Consider the following 22,590-nt stretch of genomic DNA (forward strand, 5'->3'; position numbering starts at 1 on the left):
CTATTAAAACATGCTAACCAGGCAGGCATTACGAGACTTACAGCTGTGGATGAGTGGCTCATTTTGTCAAAGCGGAACTTCAAGTTTGACCTCGGTGACGTCTTACTTCTCCCCTCAGCTGAATATGGATGAAGGAAAATGACAGGAAAGGAAGGAAATGCTCAGCATCAATCTTTCAGCTCCAGGATGTAATTCCGTTCAGATCTTGAAAACTCTCCGCGTGCCTCCAGTTAAAACTGTAGGTTTACCTGTTGGACTGCGGCACATGATGACAGGGGTGCCCGATCCCTGGCTGTCGACACTGAGGGCAGGACTAAAGGCAGAGGAGGACGCTATAGAGGGTTGGCTAGCCTGGAAGATGGAGGAAAGAAAAAATGGGAAGAGGAAAGAAGCTGACGCTCAGTAAAATCAAGGCGGCGATATTTTGCTGACCCTTTGTCAGCAAGGTTAGAGGCCCTGAATGTTCAGCAGGAAGTAGAACTGGAAAACGATGCCTTGCAGAGACCTTTCATAACCTTTAAATACCTGAAAAACCTTTTCAGTTCATGGGAATTCATTATAAGTAGATTTAAAGCAATACGGTAGTTCAACAGTTAAAGAAAATACATTGATTCACTTTTGTAAAGCACAGCCTACATCCAGCAGCTGCTCAGCTACACATGAAGACTTGAAACGGGGGGAGACGGCCGACCTGGCTCCCAGCAAAGGTGAAAAAAAAGTCCCTCAGCCAGCATCTCTAAAGCTCACTAACATGAATAAACTAAATATGAAAAGGTGCTGCTTTATGGGGGTTATGTGCTGGACTATTTCTTGGCCAGGACCAGTAACTTTCTTGAGTCTTAAGTCTGTCACATAACCCACCGTAAAAACCACAACTTGTTGTTTTTTACTCTTGTGTTTATACGGATTGAACAAACAAGATCTGACATGTGACATATATGAGCATAGAATTGCTGGTAGGCAGATTTTGTTCCCTTTTGGACAGAGCCAGGCAAGCTGTTTCCTTGTGTTTGCAGGCTTGGTGATGAGCTACGCTGCTGCCGGTAGCCTAATATTTACCATAGAAATATGAGATTGGGGTGTCTTCTCCCTTTCCGAATCCGTGCACACTGATCCCCATCCACTTAAATCGTGAGAGTAGGACTGATGTGACAGCATTTATCCCATAAAGTCAAGCAACACTGACGGGCAGTGTCATCTGACGCACAGCAAGCGAGAGCAGCTGTAATCATTATAATCAATGTGCTGACAGTCGACACTCTCTATTAGACGATTCTTGGTAATTACAGACTATTTCATCCATGACAGCTTTGACACCACCAACAACCTCACACTCCGACAACAAAGTGTTTCAGTTCTGCTCTCTCTGCTTTAAACCCAAACGCTAAAGCTCAGTACAGTGTAAACACCAGATAAAGTGAGCCAGAACTGATTTGATGACACACTTTCCTCTCATTAGCTGTGACATTTGTACTCACGGTCTCCAGTTCCTCCAGAGCTTCCGCTTCACCGGTGGTGCTGCTGAAGCTGCTGGTGCTGGATGAAGAACGGGAGATGTTCGGCCTGCCGCTGCTGCACTCTTTCAGCTTGATGAACGGCCTGTGGAGGAAAGCGAAGGAAATCTAATCATCTACAAAATACCAAATTTGCTGAGTTTGCCTTTAGCCATTTTCCCTCTACAGACATTAGACGGGTGTTGAGATGACTGGGATTGGTCTTGCCTCTCTTTGTTGGGGCAGATCTCAGGTGAGCTGGGGTTGGACGACGTCTCTGACCTCACTTCCTGGGACAGCGGGCAGATCTCTGCAGGCTTTTGGTCGCTGCAGACAAAAGCACACATTAATCAACAGCAACGTGACGACTCCTGGACTCCCGCTACCTGCATGAAAACACAGACACATGTCCTAAACACCAACCTGCGCGTGTGTTTGTCCATTGGGGTGTCTGTGCTGGAGTGGAGACGAGGGAAGAGGCCTGAGCGCCGTTTCACCGGGCTCTTCAGAGGAGACTTGGCTGACAACACAGGAGGCTGAAGATCACAGGTTATACAGTTAGGCCTCTCTCTTTCTCAAAAAACATGCAATTCTTAGTAAACTGATTCAGATGAAATATTTAGCCTTTAAAAACAGCATAATTCAAAGGCTGACATTGTCTTTCTGCATGCTTTATAACAGCACTTTCTAGACTGACATACAGCAGATAACAGAGATTTTAATGAAATCATTGTGACACAGCTTCATGTTGGCTTCAAGTGAGTTAAACTTTCATTCGGAGTGACTAACCCTCTTTTCCCACTCCATCATACCCTTTTACTCACAGTGAACGTGCTCTTTGTGTATTCGCTGGTGCTCTGCGGCAGCCCTCCTCCACTCATGCTGGCCGGGACCCCACCTCCCACTCCAGGGCTCCTGTGACGGTGGGACCCCACCATGGTCTCCATGGAGTGGCTCCTGACACGCATGGCTCTCTGGAGGAGGGAGAGGAAACAAGAGGATGAGTGGATGAGGACTGAGGAGGAGCACAGAGGAGCTCGGGGGAAAGAAGCAGACGGCTGTTAGGTAAGTAATCGTGGGAGGACAGAAAGGGGAGTGGGCGAGGAGAGTGAAATAATTACAATGGGGGCACAGAACAAAAGTGAGGTTTTATCAGTTTACAAGCAGCATTCATCACTTGTCTTAATGGTTAGTTTCATATATGCTACTGCACAATACAACCACCAGAGGGCGCAGTTCTCCAAGAAAGAAGACAAGTGAGCTGGAGTGGATGAAAGAACATGTGTTGTACTAATTCTTATAATTCTTACTCGTTTAGTTCGTTGATAACAACATTTGTAACATTAAAAAAGATTCAAAAATCAGCCAGTAAATTGAACAAAAACACATTTATGTAACATTTAAATGTTTAATGTGTCACGTTTTTTTAAATTCTGCTATGTTTTGCAGATACAGAATGCTATCGTGTCTCTGATAGTATGAACACAAACAACATAATATGAAAGAATGTTTATTTAAAATGTGCTGATCCTCTGTTGAATTTACAGCAGTGAAGACAGGTAATACACAGCGACTGCCAGCATGGCAATGAGCACAGCGCCCCCTGGGACTGACTGCAGAAAGTGCAAAGTAGCTGTCCAAAATGCCTGTGAAGAATAAGAGAGCCAGTGTCATATTAGTCACACATTCACCTCTCTCTCTCTCTCTCTCTCTCTCTCTCTCTCTCTCTCTCTCTCTCACACACACACACACACACACACACAGACTCACCCCCCCACATTTTAATGGTCTTAATGACTTCACTTAGAGTTTGAATTGACAGTGAGTGATGAGAAAGACACGACCATTTTTCACAAATACATAAGCACAGCAGTGTTTTTCACACACACACACACACACACACACACACACAGACACACACAGACACACACAGACACACACACACACACACACACACACACAAACGCACATACCGACACACCCACACACCCAGTATAAGGTCAATATCTTGGAGCACAGAGAAAAACAGCAGCATCACTACCTGTGGTTTAGCACCCTAAGTCATTTTGCAGATCTGTGACATTTAGTTGACCTACAGCAAGAAAACTCACACTCGTGTGCTGTAATGATGGCGATTAAATAAATGTCACAGAGCTGAGAGGAGATTACATGTTGTCACCTATACTTTTGCTCAGGTTCATGTTCACCTTGAAGGACTCCAGCAAACCCCCGTGTCCCCCGTTCTCCAGCTTGTCCTCCTCTCCGGCCTGGCCCAGGCCCAGCGCGGCCTGGCTCTGTCTGTGCAGCTCGTCGTGGAGGTTGTCCAGCAGCGCAGCCCGCGTTCTCCCCTAAATTCGGTTCACACACGCAAAAACTCATGTAGGCAAGCATCAGGCTGGTGATTATGGTGATGATGATGGACAAGGATGAGGGGTGATTGAGGGCATGCTGGGGTGCTTTGAGTGTGGCTGCGCGAACGTGCGTCACCTCTAGTTTGGCGAATTTGTCGGATTTGTAGCAGGCGTTTTCAGCATTGATCAGCTTAGTCAGCAGGAAGTCTCGAAACTCAGGACCCTGTAGAGAGAGAGAGAGAAAGAGAGAGAGAGAGAGAGAGAATGGGGGGTAGAGTTAGATGATGAAACAGAATAGTGGGGGGCAATGATGAGGAAAGGGATAGGTTAAGTTTATCAGCACCATACTGATTACAGTGTTGCAGCACAGTGTGTATGATCAGCAGTATCAACCTCACTCAGAGCTTTTTACAGTGCAGTTTCTCCTTTGTCACAATGATCTGAAATTAAAATATAGTCATTCATTGACATGGTAGGATTGTTAATAGTGAAGCATCAGTCTGTAATCTGCATTTTACTGTTAGAGCTGCTCGATGTGTCTTTAGTGGAACTGCTATCAGCTCATAGACATCTGAAAGGTGACAAGAGGCCCTGAGTAAACACTGCTCTTTTTGTCATGGGTCACAAGCCAAAAATCCTTCCAGCTTAGTCATCAATTTTCTAAGATCATCATCATCGTCATTTTATGCAAAATCCTAATTCCAAAAGTAACCAATACTACATCTGTTAATTACATGAAGTGGAGTAAAAAGTACAATGTTTCCTTCTGAAATGTTGTAGTAGCTGTATGAAGTAAGATCAAATGGAAATCAAAGTATAAGTATCTCAAAAGTTTAATAAAGTACTTAAGTTGAGTTACAAATATGATACACTTGAATTGCCAGAAGTGGGACAACATTTCCATCTCCGTCTCCAGTCTTGTCTGTGAAATCCTGAGTCAATGATTAAATCAAAACCAACAAGTCCAAAGTGAAGTCCAAGTCCTAAACAAGCACTTTTGTGCTCTGTCACCAAATATAATGCCATTTTTAAACAGATAAACAGATATTAGAATAAAAAAAACTATTCAAGGCTTTTGTAAAATTTGTAATCACATTTAAAAGTAAAATGGTGTGTCCTGGTTTGTTATTCTAGCCAATTGTTTTGCATGCTGAAGTCTGTTTTTCTAGAACGCAACAAAATCCAAGTGATCATCCAAGGTATCATCTTTTGCCAAACGCACCTTTCCCCTCCTTGTTGTCCTTGGATTGATTCAAAGCTTTGCCATTGTCAGGAAAATTGATTCACTGAACACTTTTTTTCGACGACATTTTTAATCTTGCCAGAAGGCTAGAAGTGAAATCTCGAGTCATTGGCGTCGACCTTCACCAAGTCGAGATGCAAGCCGTTATTGAATTTGTCAAGTCAAGGTGATTGGATTCACGACTCAGGCCTGCAATATTTTCCCCTGCGCTGTCTTTTTCTCACCTTCCGAAAGACAGCTGGGTTCGGGAGAGGGGGCCCAAAAGGAGGCACGTCCTCTCTTGCTGTAACAGACACCTGTTGAAATACAACATATAAAAGTCATATTTTACTAGCGTGTATTTCAGGAGAGCTCGGGTTTCGAGCTGGGAAGATGAAACAAAGTCTGAAGGAAACTTGAGAACTGATCGACACTAATTGTGCCTTTGTTGTTTCCAGCTGAGAAGGACCACTGGCAATCTCAAACACTCTTAACAGCTTGTTCAATTTACTCATTTGCAGCTATTACAGAGCACGCTCCTGCTTTGTACCTTGTATGTTGTGTGCTCTGTGCAGGGGTTCTCAACCTGCACCAGCACGTACGCATGCAGGAAGTTGGAGGCGATCATGTCTGGAACAAACGGTGTGGCCTCCTCTTGGAAGACTGCAGCCACAATGTCGTTTCCTATGTGCCTTTTCCTCTGGAGCTAAAGAAGCGGGGGTGGGGGGGTGGGGGGGGGGGGCATTTGATTTGACATTTGATTCAACATTAAGCCACAGCTTACGTAACAGCAATTTAGCGATGAGAACAGCGTAGCACATTGTAGAATGATAACCACACCTTTAATCCTTCGGTGCAGCAATAATAAAGCCAGCATTAAAGTCTTGTACCTGCTGGATGTCTCCCTCAGTGAAAGGGAGCTTGGTTGACACGTGGAACATAATCTCTCTCTGTCTGAAGACAGTGTAGACAGATTCAGAGCCTGTCTGTCCGTGGGACACATCCAGCCCGCCGCGGAACCTGTCACATTATCGAAGCACATGTGTCACGCTGTCCGTGTGGCCTCCAGCCTTCAGTAAGCAGATAAGTTCTTATTTCATGCCTTTTAAATGTCACTTGCTTCACATTTTGTGCTAAAATAGCTCAGACGAGTTGTGCGGTTTGCTGTAGCGTGTCAACCGCAGTTCAAAGCCTCCCAAACAGTAAAAGTTAATAAATGTAACACAATAGAAAAAGCCTGGAGGACAGGAGCACACACAGCTCTGATTGCGCGCCCATGCAGCACTTTGTTTTCTAAACTCTGTTTCAGTAGCAGTTTAACCTGATTGCACACTGAGGCCGCGGTCACACTAAGTGGTTCTCCTTTATTGCAATGCTTTTTCCATTTCTGAATCCTGCTTTCATGTATTCAGTTTTATTGCACATTTACTCTGCTCCTGCTATTACCCTTTAAAGTCCTGGAGTTCAATATTGTCGCCCAGGATGCCGAGAAACTCCTTGAAAGCCGGCGTCTCCTCGTTGTTTCCAAACAGCTCTTCCTCTGATGTCTGAGAGGAATGGTAGAGGACAGAAAAGAGACGTAAGACAATAAACAGTGTATACGATCAGATGGTGTATGTGAGATAAACTGCCGTGCGCTGATGTGATGTAATCGCTCACCTGTCCAAACTTCTGGTAGATGACGCCAAATTTGAAAGTGTTGTTCACCTCGTGTTCATCATAAGCGACTATCAGCTGGGATCCCTGTTCATAAACAAAAACAACTACTTCTTACTTAGTCCCTGTGGTTATTCATCTCAGTCAAATTGTTGCACACTTTCTCTTTGCTGGGGTGGTTAGGACAACATGTTTCCTGTTCTCCAACATGTCTCCAAGCAGGTTTGCTGGGCCCTTGTTATGTAAGGCTGACATGCAACAAACTGTCACAGCCCTCAGTGAGGGCAGTGATCTTCTCGCTGCCTCTTGCAGACTGAGACACAGATGTTTTTTGGGTTTTTTTCTTTCCTTTCCTGAGGCACAGGCTGAAAGCATGCTCCATCAAACTCCTCCACGGGGCTCACAGGTGGAGAAAAAGATCCATCATACCCATTTTAGGAAGTTGTTGCCCTCTCTTAATATCATCAATTATTTCTGAATTATGTACTTACTGAACAGGGCAGATGTTAGAGAGGTAGGGGGCTTATGAGGGTAAAATGTGATAAGTGTTGTGCTATGTTTCTGGTTAAGGGGTGGGTGAAAGGGAAGATTGATGTGAAAAGTAAATTAAGGTGTTTTGTAGGGACAGGTGGGCAATGCTGGCAAGCATAATAACCGAAACACTGCTTCAGTTAACGTTTAAAAAATGTCCCAGGCCTTACGTAAGGGCATGCTGCATATATGGATGTGCAGAAGGTGAAAAGTTACTGATGAAGGTTGCAATAAAGTTGTGGCAGACACTGAATGTAGGATCAGCGCTTTCAACCCTTTCTCTCTCAGCAGAAGCATAGAGACGGGGAAAACGTAGCTCGTGTCAGCTTGAATGAATACATTTATAACTGGCTGGATGTGCTCAGAACACATTGGTTATTAATGAGGTCACAGTGTGACAGTTTAGGGAGAAACTCACCCGGGGGTACAGGACTGGGTTGAACTTCAGTCCTGTGGCATCGTCGCACAGAAGCTGAAAGAAGAAACGAGACTCTCTGTATTTGACTGATTTCATACAGTATGAGAGAAACCTCACTATATATACTAGAAAAGATACCCACTGTCAGATACAAAAGGTATTTTGTGGCATAGAGTTTATGCACAAAAGCTTATTTACAGACTTATTTAGAAATTAAAATATATTTCTTGCCATCTAATAATTTGCTCAATGTATATCCTTCATTTATCGTCTATTTTTTTACAGAATGCAACACCTTTCTATCCATGACTGGATCATTCAATCAATACGTCAGGGGAAAATCATCAAGAGCAAAATGGGTCTCATGGAGGAAAATTGCTTTTGTTAATGTAAAGATGAAGCTGGTTGAGTGGTTGCTTAAATGAGTGGCTCCTAAACAGTGTGTCAGCACGCAAATCCAGGTGAGTGGTGGGACTTTGTGACAACCATACATGATTACAGCAACATATAACTTGTGGTAAAACGTAAGCCTTGTCTCTAGAGTCTGTGTCAGGGCAGGAGGGGGAATAATCTGGTGGATGTGCGTATTTCCCAGTCAGAGTTTCTGCAGGAGTTGCCTAGCTTTGTGGGGATCGGCGTTAAAACCTGGAGCAAGCCTCTGAGATGTCTTTCGTTTGAGGTTGTGAAGTGGATTGGAACTGAGCGGTTTTGGGTTCATGGGGAAAACAAAGTGGATATTTATCAAGTGCTCTTAACTCTTGGATGGTGGGACTGTGGGCGTGTGTGTGTGTGACATTCAGACATGCATGCGCACACATGCTTGTGCTTCTTTCCATGTGAGGACACTCATTGACATATGTATTCCCTAGCCCCTTACTCTAACCTTAATCATCACAACTAAATGCCTAAGTGACTCGCACTGTCAGGCTTTATTGGCCCCGGCCAGTGACTGATCTACATCATTAAAAGAGTCAGACAAAGGCTGATTTTGCTGATTGGTTGTGTGTTGCATTCTGTTTTTTTTATGTTTTGTTGTTTAAGTTAAGTGCTGACATGTGAAATGATATGAAGCATGGGATCAACATGCTGCTGAAAAGACATCCTTCTCTCTCCAGCTCCATCTTGCAGTTTGATGTTGCTATGTGTACGTGAAGAGTGTAGGAAATTCACGACAAATGCCTATTTTTAAACTTTGAGTGGTTGTAGATTGTATCTTACCTTGGCAATCTGGGGTACGCTGGGCAGCTGGCTGATGCCTGCCAAAGAGATCCTGTCATGCACTGTTTTGATCCTTGACCTGCAACAGATCAATAAAAGGAGTTCTGATGAAAAGATTGTTCCATTAAAGAGATTTCTCAGCTTTTGATGTTGTAGGTAACTCTCGGTAGGTGAAATTAGGGAAAAGCTTGGCTCATGATGGGTTTCACCTCAGCAAGTCTCAACAGGGAATAAAGAAACTATTAATGGGCTGATTGAGAGCACATGTAGCGATGCTGGTGATGTAGAGAAGAGCAGAAGTAGATTAGCTGTCACCTGGCTACAGTCCCCTTTGCAGCGCCCACAATGGCGAATCGAAAACGTAGCATTACTTCACTGTTTTTCTGCCTGTTAATGAAAATGTCACCAACTGTGATCACAGCAAGAAAGCTGTCCAACACAGCACCACAAATCTGTCCGCGGTTAATCGTGACAAAGAGCACAAAGAGCTGCAACAAAAGAGAAAGGAGGAGGGAGGAGGAAGACCCAAACCAATTTGTCTGTTGGTTAGTCAGTCCACCGCTTTCGTCCAGATTGAAATTTGAAGAACAACTACAAGATTTCCATGAATTTTGTTGAATTTCATCAATGAATCCTAATAACTTTGGTGAGGTGGCATGACAACTATTGGCTGGATTGCACTAAAATTTGGTAAAGACTTTTATTATAGACAGCAAAATATTAATTAATCCAATACTTTGGTTTATGGCCAAAGACCCGGCCCTCCTCCCCCCAAAAATAATGGCTAAGATGGAGAACATTCTAACATTATACCTGCTCAATATCATGCATGTTAGCATTTAGCTCAAAGCACCACTGCTCATGGCTGTACACTCTTAGTCTTGTCATCATAATAGGAATTCTGGACTCTGGTATGGGACTAAAAAGAATAATTTCTGGGTTGGCCAATCGCTAACAGAAACAAGAAGAAAAGCCTCACAAGTCGGACAAGAGGACAAAGAAAACCAGGAGAGCAGACACTCTACAGATAGTCTTCAATAGCCAGGACTCAAGAAAAGCATGCTTAAGAAAAAGGGTGAAAGTCAACAGGATGTTTGAGACATACTTCACAGTGTGTCATATGGCATACATCAAATGGCCGAGCATTCCTGTCATCGTACCTGAGCATGATGCGTAGGTACTCCTGTCCCTCAGCCTCCTCGTGCTTCAGAGACATGATGAGATTACCTATGCTGCTGCCAGTGCAGTAGTAGTTCATGTGTTCCTGGATGCACAAGCGTAGAAATGATGGTGTGAGAAAGACAGAGGTTTTTTTGGTCCAACCCAATAACAGACTTCCCCTGCTAAAATGCATGGCGAAAGTGCACACACACTTACCTTTCCGAAGAAGTGTTTGCGGTAAGCGCGGGCTGTGCTGTTACACTCCAGGCGGTAGCTGTGCCCCCCACCAGGGCTCATGCCCTCTTCTCCGTCCTCTTCCTCACAGAAACTAGACTCTGAGGAGGAGGGGGTCCCTGCTGGTGCTTCCACATCCTCAATCCAGTAACCCCCGAACTGTGGCAGGATCACCTGGGGGTATGGACCACCTTTCCCAAGAACCTTGGATGAAAGAGCAGCAGGGAGGCAGATAAATGGAAATATGCATTTAAATGCAATACCTCTGGGACAGAGGCAAGGCAACGTCTGGCAATAAAAAATGGCAAGCATCAAAACTTTAAATGTATTATCTCTTATTGTCAGAAACGCTCCTAGCTGGCGGTTTCATGTGAGAGGGGTGTAAATGTGTGTTATGACTGAGTGAAAAATGACTCACATCTTCTATCCGTGGGTAGGGGATATAGTCATCCTGTAGAACACACACACACAGATTGTTAGAAGACTAAATTTAACATGAGTGAACTTCACTGACTTTCACCACAATGATACGGTCGCAAGCACAGCCACAGACAGATAACACGACGTCATGCCAGATGGACTCTCGGGCGATGATGCAACAGCTTGAAATGCACAGTCATCAGCGTACATCAATGGGGGCGTGTCACCTCTTGATGATGTCAGAGCCGTTTTGATTCAGTGGCCCCTGGGGTTAAGAGCTGTTATGAGCCTGCAGGCGTTTGGCAGTCTGCTAGCGTAGCACAGCTCCTGTGTACGACCTCTAAATACTGCTGAGGCCCGCCTGAGAGTGCAGCGCTCCGGACAGCCAGTCATTTATATTCTGCAGCAGCAGGAGTCAGGATGCTGGCAGTCCAGAGAGGATCAATTGACAGTTGGAGTTCATTCAACTTATAATCAATCAGATCAGGAGGCTATTGGTTTTGCACTTTAAAAGCCCAGAGAGAATTTTGAGAAGCGTTCACACAGATGAGACACTGGGACAAGAACAACTATGAAACAAGGAGGCACAAGGAAGCTGTGATGAAGGGATGCATGCAGAGAAATGAAGCACACAATAACACAAACTGATTGGATGTGCACAGGTGTGCGTCTGGTGTCTGGTCACACCTTCCATTTTTTGGTCTCTTCGGCTTTAGGGACCTTATTAGTGTCCGTACGCAGCATGAGGGCGGAAAAGCACAAGGGTCAAAAAGAAAGTTCTGCTTATTTTTGCGCATTTAAAAACTGTCCTGGAACACAGCATTCTCGTCTTCGGACCTCGCTGTGTGTGTCGCCAGATGACAAGTGAGTGAGTCATACATGGAAATGCACTTTCCTGCACACACACACACGCACACACACACACACACACAGATAATACAGACACTTAGTCATCCTCTCTCTCTGAATCCAGCTTCCAGACATACTAAGTGTCCCTTTCCTCATTTGTTATAGCCTATTTTTGGGACACAGCAGCACTGAGACGGAGGCCAGTGACTTTTAAGTCTGCTGTGTTTGCATATACATGCAGATATGAAAACCCAATTTTGTAGAGATGGAGTAAATTGGCCAATTATGGTGAAGGCCCAGTGGAACAGCCCGTCGATATGACACGAACGCATGCGTGGCTGAGTGCAGAACACACGCACCGCCGCCATCACCGCGGACGCCACCAATCATATCAAGAATCAGACGACATTCAGACACACGCATACAAGTGTTCACATACACCTCTCGGTGGAGTCTGTAATGGTGTGTGTCTGTGCATATTTATGGAGCAGCTGTTACAGTCGCAGGGGAGTCATTGTCAACAATGAGAGACTGATAACAAAGGCTGTCTTAAAATGCTTTAATTTTCAGACATGGACAGTGAGACAAAGATGAAGAAAAGACAAAAAAAATGAGGAGGGAGGGGTGAGGTTAGGAGAGAAGAAGACAGGCAGGAAAAAATTAGAAGTGAGATCAGAATGATGATGGTCATCAGCACCATCCACATGACACAACCGAAGCACCCTTTGAACGCTGAGGTCCAAGTGTGGAGTTCGAGGTGGCAGCGCTCAAGACAGTACGTCGATGCATACTGATGTCTTCAGTCAGCCTGTCCTCCTACATCTCCCTGAACAGCAGCTTTCCACCTTTCTCCTTCTGAGTTATTAAGAGGAAGTCATGATTCACCTTTAAAGTATAACACTGGCATTATTTGATATTTTTCTTATTGTCAGCAAATTGCCTACGAGGACCAAGACTAAGAATATATTAGCCACAAGACATAAATAAAAAAAGGTCAAATATATTGTTTTATCTCTAAAAATCACATTTAACTTAAACTTCTGAACACCACAGTTTTTAGCTAACATTACTCAAACTGGGGTAAATAGTGCATTTGTTGGGAACTATTTTCAGGAGCAGATTAACAAACAGTAGGTGCTCCAGTATTTACAGCAGCAGGAATATGTATGTGAGATTGAGTAAAAACAAACTGCAGTGCCCATGTTTATCCGATTGAAGGAACATGTCACACAGCGCAACAGTTTGGCTCACTGAGGTGATTAGCTTCTGGACAACAATGGAGCTCTGTTGCACAGAGGAATTGACTATGTCAGTTTTTGGCAACACAGGCAACACTTTTTCATGTGATCTTTTGAAAATGATGCCTCAGAATCACAGGCCTTATTTGACAGAGGTGGAGGAGGCTTCACCATTTTTTAAGTAGCTGAATGTGCTGTCTTAATGAGTTTGTGCATAAATCTAATTTTCTCTGGCTCATTTCTGTCAGTGACTGATCAGTTCACACTAACTTGTCACTGGTTTGTATATATGCAAAGTCTGATTAGCTATGGAAAAGCAAGGGTCATTAGATTATGGACTTATGAACATTTCCAGTGCATAGATGGTATGACCACACAATTCACACATTTTGGAGATCTCATCGTGGACCATAAACCATTATTTCCCCTCAGAGAACCTGTCACTTCTACCTCTCTTCCTTTGGTCACCCACTACTCTTTCTTATTCTGAGCCTTTAATTTCTCCTCAACCTTCCCTCCTCCTCCTCTCTCTTTTATATCTGTCCCTAGGCTACTTGAAGCCCTCAGGTGCCGGTGGATGGCATACAGAGACACAGTTAAAAAAATCAATGACTTGAATGAATTCTATACAAAGAGGGACAAAGTAGTTATGTCAGCCCAGATCTTTGAAGTGTTATTCTTCTCTTCCCCATTGTTCCCATTATCCATGAGCAACAGACCGAACCCAGTGGGCTGACCTGCCCTGAATGAATCATCAATGTCGGTCTCATCCTTGTATATGTTAAATACCACCTCACAGTATGTTCATGTTCTGTTTGACGGTTCACCCAGTGCAAGAATCTCCTAATGGCACAAGCACACCGCTGCACTGCACATATGCAACTGTTGCTCAATGGTGCAAACAGCCAAAGAGAGGGAGGGAGAGAGATAGAGCAGAAACAGAGATGGTGAAATATGGAAGAGGTGCAAGGATTATAACAGAGAAAGAAACTGTATTCACAGGACAGAATTAGTGAGAATTTCATACCTGCATCCTCTCCAGCATATCAAAGAACTCTGCAGACTGAAACAGACAGAAGAAGATGATGTAAAAACAGGGCGTAACTAAACTTTTTAAAGCAATAAAATCTACTGACATCAAACATACAGTACGTCTCGTCAGTGCAACAGCTCACCAGTTTGGTGAGGGTCTTACATCGGTAACATTGGTGTTGACAGCAGCAGATCTTGCTGACCATCTCACTGCGTACAACTCCACCACCGCAGTATAAACTTAGCTGTGTCAAGAGGGCAGGCCAGGGGAGAGACTTGCCCAACAGCCTCTTACACCCACACGCACACACACACGCCGATAAGCAACCACTTCCTCACAAAGCAACACACGCTCACACAAACGTACATGTCCTTGAGTGCATTCACACGTCCTCGCCCCGGGGGCTTCTACCTAGCCACAAAAACAAGTTGTGAGGGTGATAATGGTCTCAATGCTTTATGTCTGTCTGCTCATATTTTGGCATGTACATAGAGTGTAAATGTGTGCAGGGTGGCTCCGGCTATACACACACATACACACACAGGAGATGTCAGTTTATGGCACCAAATTAAATTCCCATGAAAAACACAGAAGTCTGGTTTAAAGGAGCAGTGCTATACTTCCTCTTGACATGGCTACCACACAGTAAACTAATCGCAATGTAACCAGTGCAAAAATGAAATGACAGCCAATACCACACACTGACCTCCACTTTCGTACTTAGAAATGCATCAATCTGGACGCCACATACTCCGTAGTCCATAAAATACAAAGAAACCAGGAAATTGAATATAAAAGCCTTTCTGGTGAATTCACCTCCTAAACCAGGAAAGTCTGGAAAAATGATTAACTGGTGTTTTACAGCCATCTGAGCGACTGCATTCTAGCGCTAAAAAATTGTAAATGACTACATTTTGACAGCACTGTAATACAAACAAATGTTATTCCCGACACTGGGCTGACCTGTGCTTAGGTGAAAATCCATAAATGTGTCATTACAACTCCCACTGCAGACAGAGCACACAGGCAGAGCTTATCAAGGTGTTAATATTAACCAGTTAAAGGTGTTGTAAGCTGATACAGCGCTGTGGCCGGACCCGCAGAGTCAACACCGGACAGCCAGACCAACGATAAGCACAGCTGTCCAGGTAGCAACTCTGGCAGTCAGCATGCACATGTTACCAAGAGGTGTGTGTGTTTCTGTGTGTGTGTGTGTGTGTGCTGTAATGGTTACTGGGATCATATGAGGGCAACAGGAGGAAGGATAATGTATTCCTAAAAATAAAAAACAGCTTCAGCAGCCTTAGCTTTTTTTTTTTTTTTTCTTTTTTGACTCTATCAAGATGTGAGCGGCACGTCACAGACTGGTGACCATGACAGTTAAGAGACACACCGATGCAGCTTGTCCTGGCAGCACTTGAGTGGGATCCTGTAGCACTGACAGTGTGTTCAATCATCATCTCTATCCCCTACACTGACCAGACAAGAGCAAGGACACCTATCTGTCTCTCTGCTTCGCTGTCAGTCTAAAACAGGATGTCTGCATTTGTCACTTTCCTGTCCTTGTCTCACTATGTTGATTTGTTCTTGCTTCTCTCCTAAGGCTCTATTATCTTTTCCCCTTTTTTTCCCGCCCTGTTTCTGTCTTTAATTTCTTTGCCTATTTTCTCTCTTTCTCCTACTTTCTCTTTCCCTTTGCACTTTCCCTCTAAGTCTCTCTTCCTCTCTAGCCCAGCAACAATATCTGCATCGCTCATCTCCCATGACAACCCGCTGAGACTACCATGGACCACAAGCAGATTAGACCTGACCGACTGCATGACTGACAGACTCGCTGGCTGCTTAAATTTACACATATTCATGTAAAGTCATGAACATTATCACTGACAGCAATTATGATAAGTCACACACAGTGATATTACAAATTGCAGCTGTCGTTTCTCTCATTGCTGCTTCAGTTTTTTCCTCCTCTGTGTCGTCCTACCCAGTCAAGTGCACTTCACTTCTGTGGGCTAGATGAGACAATCTTGTTGCAAAAACCTGCAACTCAGATGAAGTTAGCATTGTCCTAGCACAACCAGACGGTCTACAGAAGCCCACAACACGATTCACTCTCTGAGTCAAAAAGGTGATCTGTCGATGAAGGAAGCTGGTAGCTCTATCCTCTCAGCTATGAGATGTACAGATATATATATATATATATCCTTATTGCAGCCTCAGAAACCTGGAACGCTGGCAAACATTTGCACTGACACACATCTGTATTTGATGCATCAGTCAATCCTGCTTTGGCTTGGCGCCTGGGTTATGAAATGTTGTTGTGAAATACTGTACATGTGGGAGTAAACGTGCTATGAATAGGACGTAAAACTGTAGAGGCTTCAGAGATGCAGTGTCTACATAAGATACCGATCCAATCACAATGCTGACTGTTTCTACAGTTGTAAAATCTTTCCAAACAAGAATGAAATCAAATCCTGCAAATGCTCGACTGATTTGAATACTGAAACTGCCAAACACCTTCCTAATCTTCATACCCTTCAGGTGCAGAATATTTCCAGAGTACATCCTTAACCCCTGAGGAGATTAATAAAGTAATTCTTCTTTTTAATATCTCTTTCATTAGACTGAGCGCACGAGAACAGAATTTGCTGTAAAAGAGGTGCAGCGATTAATTTAGCAGCACTTACAGATGCTGAAGGGTGTTTGTTCCTCTGAAAGCTTTTTCAAACCAAGCATTTCCTGTAAAGTTCACTTGACAGCTCAGATTGAGCTGATTTGGTCATTTTTCCTTGAAACTAGTGCTTCCAGCATGTGTTAGTAGGCTTTATAGTTCAATCATTTCTTGGTTTGCCTGTTTTAATTGGATTTATTGTCGATGTATGATCGGGAGTCTGCGTAGGCTGTTTTATTTTGAAAATTTACCATCTGTTCTACACCGTTCCTGTGTCTGACTTCCTGTCTGGCTTGATCTGCTCTGTGCAGATTGATTGATAAAAGTAGACTCGGCGTGTATTCTCCGTGGAGCAGAATGGAGAGCTACTTGTGGGACGCCTCTGAGACGGAGACAGAACACACCCAGTGGAACTGCAAGCACCGTCTGCATTGAACGGCAGCGATGTAACGCGAGGGATGGAACACGTCCGGTGGAATTTAGGGGTCAGCTGCAACCTTCTGAAAACATTACATATCGAATTGTTTCCAGGAATAGCATACCTGGTTGTTTTTCTAGGCTTACCGTAATGGCAGCTGGAGCCCTCTGTCTTCCTCTTTTTCTTATTCTGACTTCTCTCTCGCTTATTTTGCATTATAACGCCTAAAGCTTAAACTGGAAAGTCAAGTCACGCACTGTCAAAACAGAACAGGTCATTCCAGTCTGTACGTGTCTCCAGGAAAAATGCACACACACACACACACCCAGAGAGAGAAAGAGAGAGAGAGAGAGAGATAGAGAGAGAGATGTGCATTCTTTTCCTAGAAATTCTAAACATAACCACTCCATTCCTGACTCTAACACTTACCCTAACCTTAACCCAAGACTTCACCATAAAATTTTATGATTTACTCTATACACACAAGCACGCACGCACACACACACACACACACACACACACACACACACACACACTGGGTCAGCCATGTGGGCCAACAACTGTACAAGTTTTGTTCTGCTGAGTCAGTGGCAGTGTCTTTGAAGGTTGACTGTAAATATTTAGCACAGTGGGAGTCACTGCAAAGTGTAAAATCACAGAATGAAAAACCAGGATAAAGCATTGCACAAACACATGCAAACACACACACACATGCACGCACACACCTGTCCCAACCACTTAAAAACCTTCTTAGAGAAAAGGAAAGACTAAACTTCCTCACTTCATATTCTTCTATGAAGACAGAAGATTCGCCAAACAGCAGCTCGAGCACTGTGCTGCAGTTTGTGTGCCAGGGGCATAAAATCCCTCTGTCTTTGCCAGCGTGGCCTCCCAGGAGGCTCAGCTTTATGGTTATAGAAGGCAGTGTCAATGTGTCGCAACAACACGTCGTCTGTAAAATCAAATGTGAATGTTTTTCGTAATAGTATTAGATTAGTTCCAAAACCACCATGTGTGAAAGATGGCAATGATTCGAGAGCCAGTGGATACTTTCAGTTTGTCAAATTTTACAACATTTCTGTTGCTTGAACCTGCACATGGTTTAGCTGCAAGTCTGTAGAGTATTACTCAAATGCTTCATATTTAAGGCCACTTTACATCATCATCTGTGGTTTGCTCTACATGTTTTTACTCTCAGACATATCGCAGCCTACGTGTGTAGTCTCATGGATGGATTTCATGTGGAGAGTGATAAAAGGAAATTATAGGTTTCATAAGTCCTTTACCAGTGTGACATTGATGACGAATATCAGACCATTAGACCACTCTAGCTGGCAGCAAAATTGTGGGTTGCCGATAGCTAATTAGCAAAAATCAGCCACACATCGAGAAGAAAACTGATGTCTTCTGGCTTGAATTCTATTTCTTTCATACATTATATTTTCTCTTAAACATTATGGTCCTTTTTCCAGTCTTGGCATGATCACATTTTCAGTCAATCAGATCTTTCTGTCTTTCTAACAGTGAACCAGCTACTATCTCCCTCTGTGTTGTCTTCTGTAGATTCAGTAACGATGGCTTAGTTCAAGGTGACTTACTGCAGAAAGTGGCTCCCTCTTGCAGGAGCTGCCATCTATTTCCTGTATATCACGCTGCTAATCCGCCTCCCTGCAAAATGCATTCTCTCTTTTATCATACTGGAGGAAAAATGGAAAAATCTTCAGCTGTAGTACAAGTGCAATGCCGTGTGAGTAATGAATGCCTGAAAACCTCACACCTCACAGTGCTCTCCTTAAGTGCAGCACAATGATATGTCACTACATGAATGAGTGTGACGACGCCTCAGAAAGACTCAGAGTACATTCTTATTCACTTTGCTCTGATACTGAACGTTTCCTTTGATGACACAGATGGATTGAACTTGACCATTAGTGGTCAGGATACCATTAGAATAAAGCTTCAAACCCAGTAAGTAATGAACCAATCTACACCACAGGATAATTCAGTTGCAATTCCTTTTTCAAAACACAACCTTTAATTATAACAGGAACACACCCTTAAGACTCCCAAGTCCTACTATAATTGCAAATAACAGCAGTCTAATGAGGGGGAATAAAAATTCCAACTGTGAAGAGTGGGGTCCGATTTACAAATCGATGTCACCATGCTTACTCTCTCTGAGAGCTATTTTTTAAATAAATTATAAAGAAGCCTACTTGAACAGAGGCCGCCTTAACTTGAATTTTGATTGCCTTGATGACCTTGAGAGTATTTGCCATACAAAATAGCACAAAACCAAGAAGCCATGCAGAGTCTCTGAGCTTTAAAGTACGTATTAAACTGATTTAATGTCATGAATCTACATACTGTTGACAATCAGGTAGATACATTGAATAGATACATATTCAGCTTAATAAATAGCAAGAGAGAATATAAAGCCAGTAGAGGGCAGATCATTATTTTAAAAGTAGTTATGCAACATGTGTCAAGTAGTTAACTTTAAGTTGTTGTGACATTGCAGCTTGTAACTGCCTCTGAATTGTTTTGTTTGCTAAAGAGATTTCTCAGAATCAATAGATTTTTTAACAGGCCAAAAGGTCTACAGGGCAAAATAACCCACTGAAAAAGTCAGTTAATCAATATCTGTCTAAAAATGTGAGTGCGTGCACATGTATGTCCAACCATATGTGTGCACATGCACATGAATGTGTGCGTGTGTGCGTGTGTGTGTCCAACCTTCATGCTGGGCGGTGCAGTGCGGGGCGGTGAGGGGGGACATTCTCCCAGAGGGACGTTGGAAATGTTCAGCAGCTCCTGTTTCCTGGAGGGAGGAGAACAAAATGAGGAATAAACAAGGCTGATATACTGACGTTCCTGACTACCAAAATGTTCCAGATTTCATCAAAGGTCATTGGCCCTCATTTGCGTGTGCAGTGCGCTTTCCCAGTAATCTGATTGGGCTGATGCACTGTCCTTCCGTTACTAGTGTGCCACTATTTCCCGCTCTGAAACAGTTAGGCTATTATCTTAAATACACTTTGTCCTAATCCTCGAAGACAATCCTGGTCGGTGGTTTGCTTATGTTACGGTGACTGTCTCCTGCTCTTCCATTAGTCCGACCCACTCCATCACAACTTCTCTCACTGGCTTACTGTGCACTTGTCATTAGCTTAACCACATTGGATATCTAATTTTCCAGACATTCATATTTCCTACATTTCTTGTTTGTCACGTCTTCCTACGTGGGAGCCTTTAAAGAACAGAAGAGAAACAATATTATTTGAATCAATCCTCCTAAAGACTCTAAAACCAACAATGAATTTATGTTGCTGACAAGATTCTACTGTGAAGAACGCCATTGTTGCCTTGTAGCTGTTAAAATCTCTCTCTCTCTCTCTCTCTCTCTCTCACACACACACACACAAAAGCACACAAAAGAAGCCTCTTCTCCTCTTTTATACATTTTCTGTGCAGCGTCCTCAGAAGCATGAGTGCACAGTCATGATCGCAGATGCTATAGGCTGAGCTGTCACTGGGAGACAGCAGGAGGATAAGTGTAACCCCAGAAACCTAGCCTTCTTTTCTGATAAAATCCAGTGTTTTTTTTCACTGGAGCAGCTTCAGATACGACACTTTGTGTTGGACACCTCTCATGCTGAATACATGATCAAAATCAGGAAAGTTCACAAAGAAGTAAAGAGATAAAAGAGCACAGATGTACTAAACCCTCTCTGACCCTGCTTTGGAGCAGCAAAATGCATTTAAAAGCACATTTTCTCTCTGCGTCCTCTACACGACCCACTCCTCGAGGGTTTGGAATGAATTGATACTCATTACATATATATACCCTATATTATGATACTGACAAATAGAACCTCTATCTCATCTGTCCATTAGTTGCTAGCACAAAAGACACAGCACACTGAGTGCTCATGTCCACTCTGCTGTTCAACCAAAAGCTGTACTTCTACCAGTGTGGAACGCTGTAAGTGATCATTCCAGATTTAGTGGATGGAAGGACAAGACGAGAGTTTTAATTGAGAGAGATTATGTGAAATTAATATGCCCCTTCTTTTGCTTTCATTAGCAGCAACCATAATAGCCTGTTCTCCATTCTCTCATGCACTGGTGTCAAGTGGGTTGTGAGTAGCAAAAGCACTCAATCGCACAGTATAAAATTGTGAAATTGTGAATTTGAGGAATCAACAGCTTGCAGTTGTAGAATAGAGACATGAGAGGCAGCAAAGCACTGTTTCAAGCCCTTTCCCCCCTTGAATTTAATCGGCAACACTGTTTGACGTTGACTGTCATAGACCCTCAGTTTCTACCTGAGGCTCACAGAAACCAGAACAAAAGGGGAAAGTCGTGGCCAAAGCACGCCAGAGTCTCAGTCAGTCACTGCAGGCCAAACCCAGATTCCTGTTCAACCCTTTTCATTCAACTGTCCAGAGAAAAAAACTGAATTGCTCAGCTCTTTCCACAGGCTCAGCTTTCACACAATGCACCACTGTGTCCCCCTGTGTATGTAATGCTGCAGTATGTGAGTTCACAGTAACCAAGGGTGGTCAGTGTTTGAATGAGCATCATAAGCCAAGACAGACCGGGCGGAGAAAGAAACAAGGTTTTCGCTGGGTTTTGCACATTGTTCTTTCTCTTTGTTCCTTTCAGTCTAAGGTAAGGAGGGCAATGTGTGTTTTCCGCCACTGACCTGTGAAAAGGAAAAGCTTGTTCAGAGCACTGTCCCTGGGGCAGATCCCTGCTGTCTGCCTCTACAGCTGCCCTGTATGACTACAAAGGCGACACCTTCCTGACTGTCTTGCAGACTCACTCACAACTGCACACAGAGAGATGCTGTTTGCAGGAGGAAATAGTGTGTGTCCGCGAGAGAAAGAGAGAATGACGAGGAGCTGCTGTTCTTGCAGCCTGGACCGTCTCTGTGGCGATGAAATAACAGCTACGTCACCGCTCCCGTCACCCACCCCGGAAGGGAGGGAGGCAGGGAGGGGGAGCACATAGTGGGACAGCAGGAGGGAGGAAGCCGAGAAACAGTTTAGGAAGAATAGGTCATGGAGAGAGTGAGTCAGAAGAGGACTGTGGAAAGAGGGTTAGTTGAAATGTGCAGTAACACACTTTAAAGAAGGTTCTTTGCATAAAAGCGTCATCAAATGGTGCAATACGTACATTACAAACCAGTATTCCAAGGAACTATGTTCACATTAGACAATTCAGCACGAAAACCAACATTCACCGCCAACGCAGGAAGTGGCCTGTCCTTCACTGAATGTGGCAAGTCGGAAAGTAAGGGTGTGGAGGTGAAATGAAACCACAAGGTCAAATTGCATTCAGACCTCTGGCTCTGAGCTGGTACAAACAAGGCATGGCAGCAACTTCCCAGCAAGCCAAAGGGCAGCGGCTGCCACACAATTACATTATTTTAATACACAGTAAATCCTGGCCGCACATACGGCAGCTGTGCTGGTCGGTGTGACTCTTTCCGGCCGGGCGCCCTGCCACGAACAGAGAAGTCACCTCTGAAAAATTCATTCATCCACAACAATAAACATGCTCTTTAAAGGATTTTTTTGGGAAAAAAAATCCTCAAGTGAATGAACAAACTGTTAACTCAAGCCTCTGTCACCTGGAGCAAAGAGTAAGTGGCTGCAAACCTGCTGGG

The 22,590-nt window shown here is 43.8% G+C and overlaps 1 protein-coding gene across 4 annotated transcripts in view; it reads right to left on the reverse strand.

The window, feature by feature from the left end:
• Positions 1–22,590, reverse strand: part of rap1gap2a (RAP1 GTPase activating protein 2a) — a 67,936-nt gene that overhangs the window by 2,295 nt on the left and 43,051 nt on the right. For 2 of the 4 annotated variants that reach the window (XM_041939993.1, XM_041939991.1), the window contains 20 exons: positions 19,653–19,737; positions 13,819–13,854; positions 10,703–10,735; positions 10,267–10,488; positions 10,050–10,153; positions 8,890–8,968; positions 7,672–7,725; positions 6,726–6,809; positions 6,513–6,613; positions 5,957–6,086; positions 5,617–5,772; positions 5,312–5,383; positions 3,981–4,067; positions 3,701–3,841; positions 2,318–2,467; positions 1,917–2,029; positions 1,722–1,820; positions 1,479–1,599; positions 249–351; positions 42–118 (listed from right to left, as the gene is read on the reverse strand). In XM_041939993.1, coding sequence (XP_041795927.1) covers positions 42–118; positions 249–351; positions 1,479–1,599; positions 1,722–1,820; positions 1,917–2,029; positions 2,318–2,467; positions 3,701–3,841; positions 3,981–4,067; positions 5,312–5,383; positions 5,617–5,772; positions 5,957–6,086; positions 6,513–6,613; positions 6,726–6,809; positions 7,672–7,725; positions 8,890–8,968; positions 10,050–10,153; positions 10,267–10,488; positions 10,703–10,735; positions 13,819–13,854; positions 19,653–19,737 — 2,047 coding nt within the window. Of the gene's footprint in view, positions 1–41; positions 119–248; positions 352–1,478; positions 1,600–1,721; positions 1,821–1,916; positions 2,030–2,317; positions 2,468–2,893; positions 3,140–3,700; positions 3,842–3,980; positions 4,068–5,311; positions 5,384–5,616; positions 5,773–5,956; positions 6,087–6,512; positions 6,614–6,725; positions 6,810–7,671; positions 7,726–8,889; positions 8,969–10,049; positions 10,154–10,266; positions 10,489–10,702; positions 10,736–13,818; positions 13,855–17,062; positions 17,160–19,652; positions 19,738–22,590 lie in introns of those variants that run through there. The other 2 variants (XM_041939994.1, XM_041939995.1) reach the window with 2 other exon arrangements.

This window comes from Chelmon rostratus, chromosome 7 (assembly GCF_017976325.1).
Source record: "Chelmon rostratus isolate fCheRos1 chromosome 7, fCheRos1.pri, whole genome shotgun sequence".
Taxonomy (NCBI): Eukaryota; Metazoa; Chordata; class Actinopteri; order Chaetodontiformes; family Chaetodontidae; genus Chelmon; species Chelmon rostratus.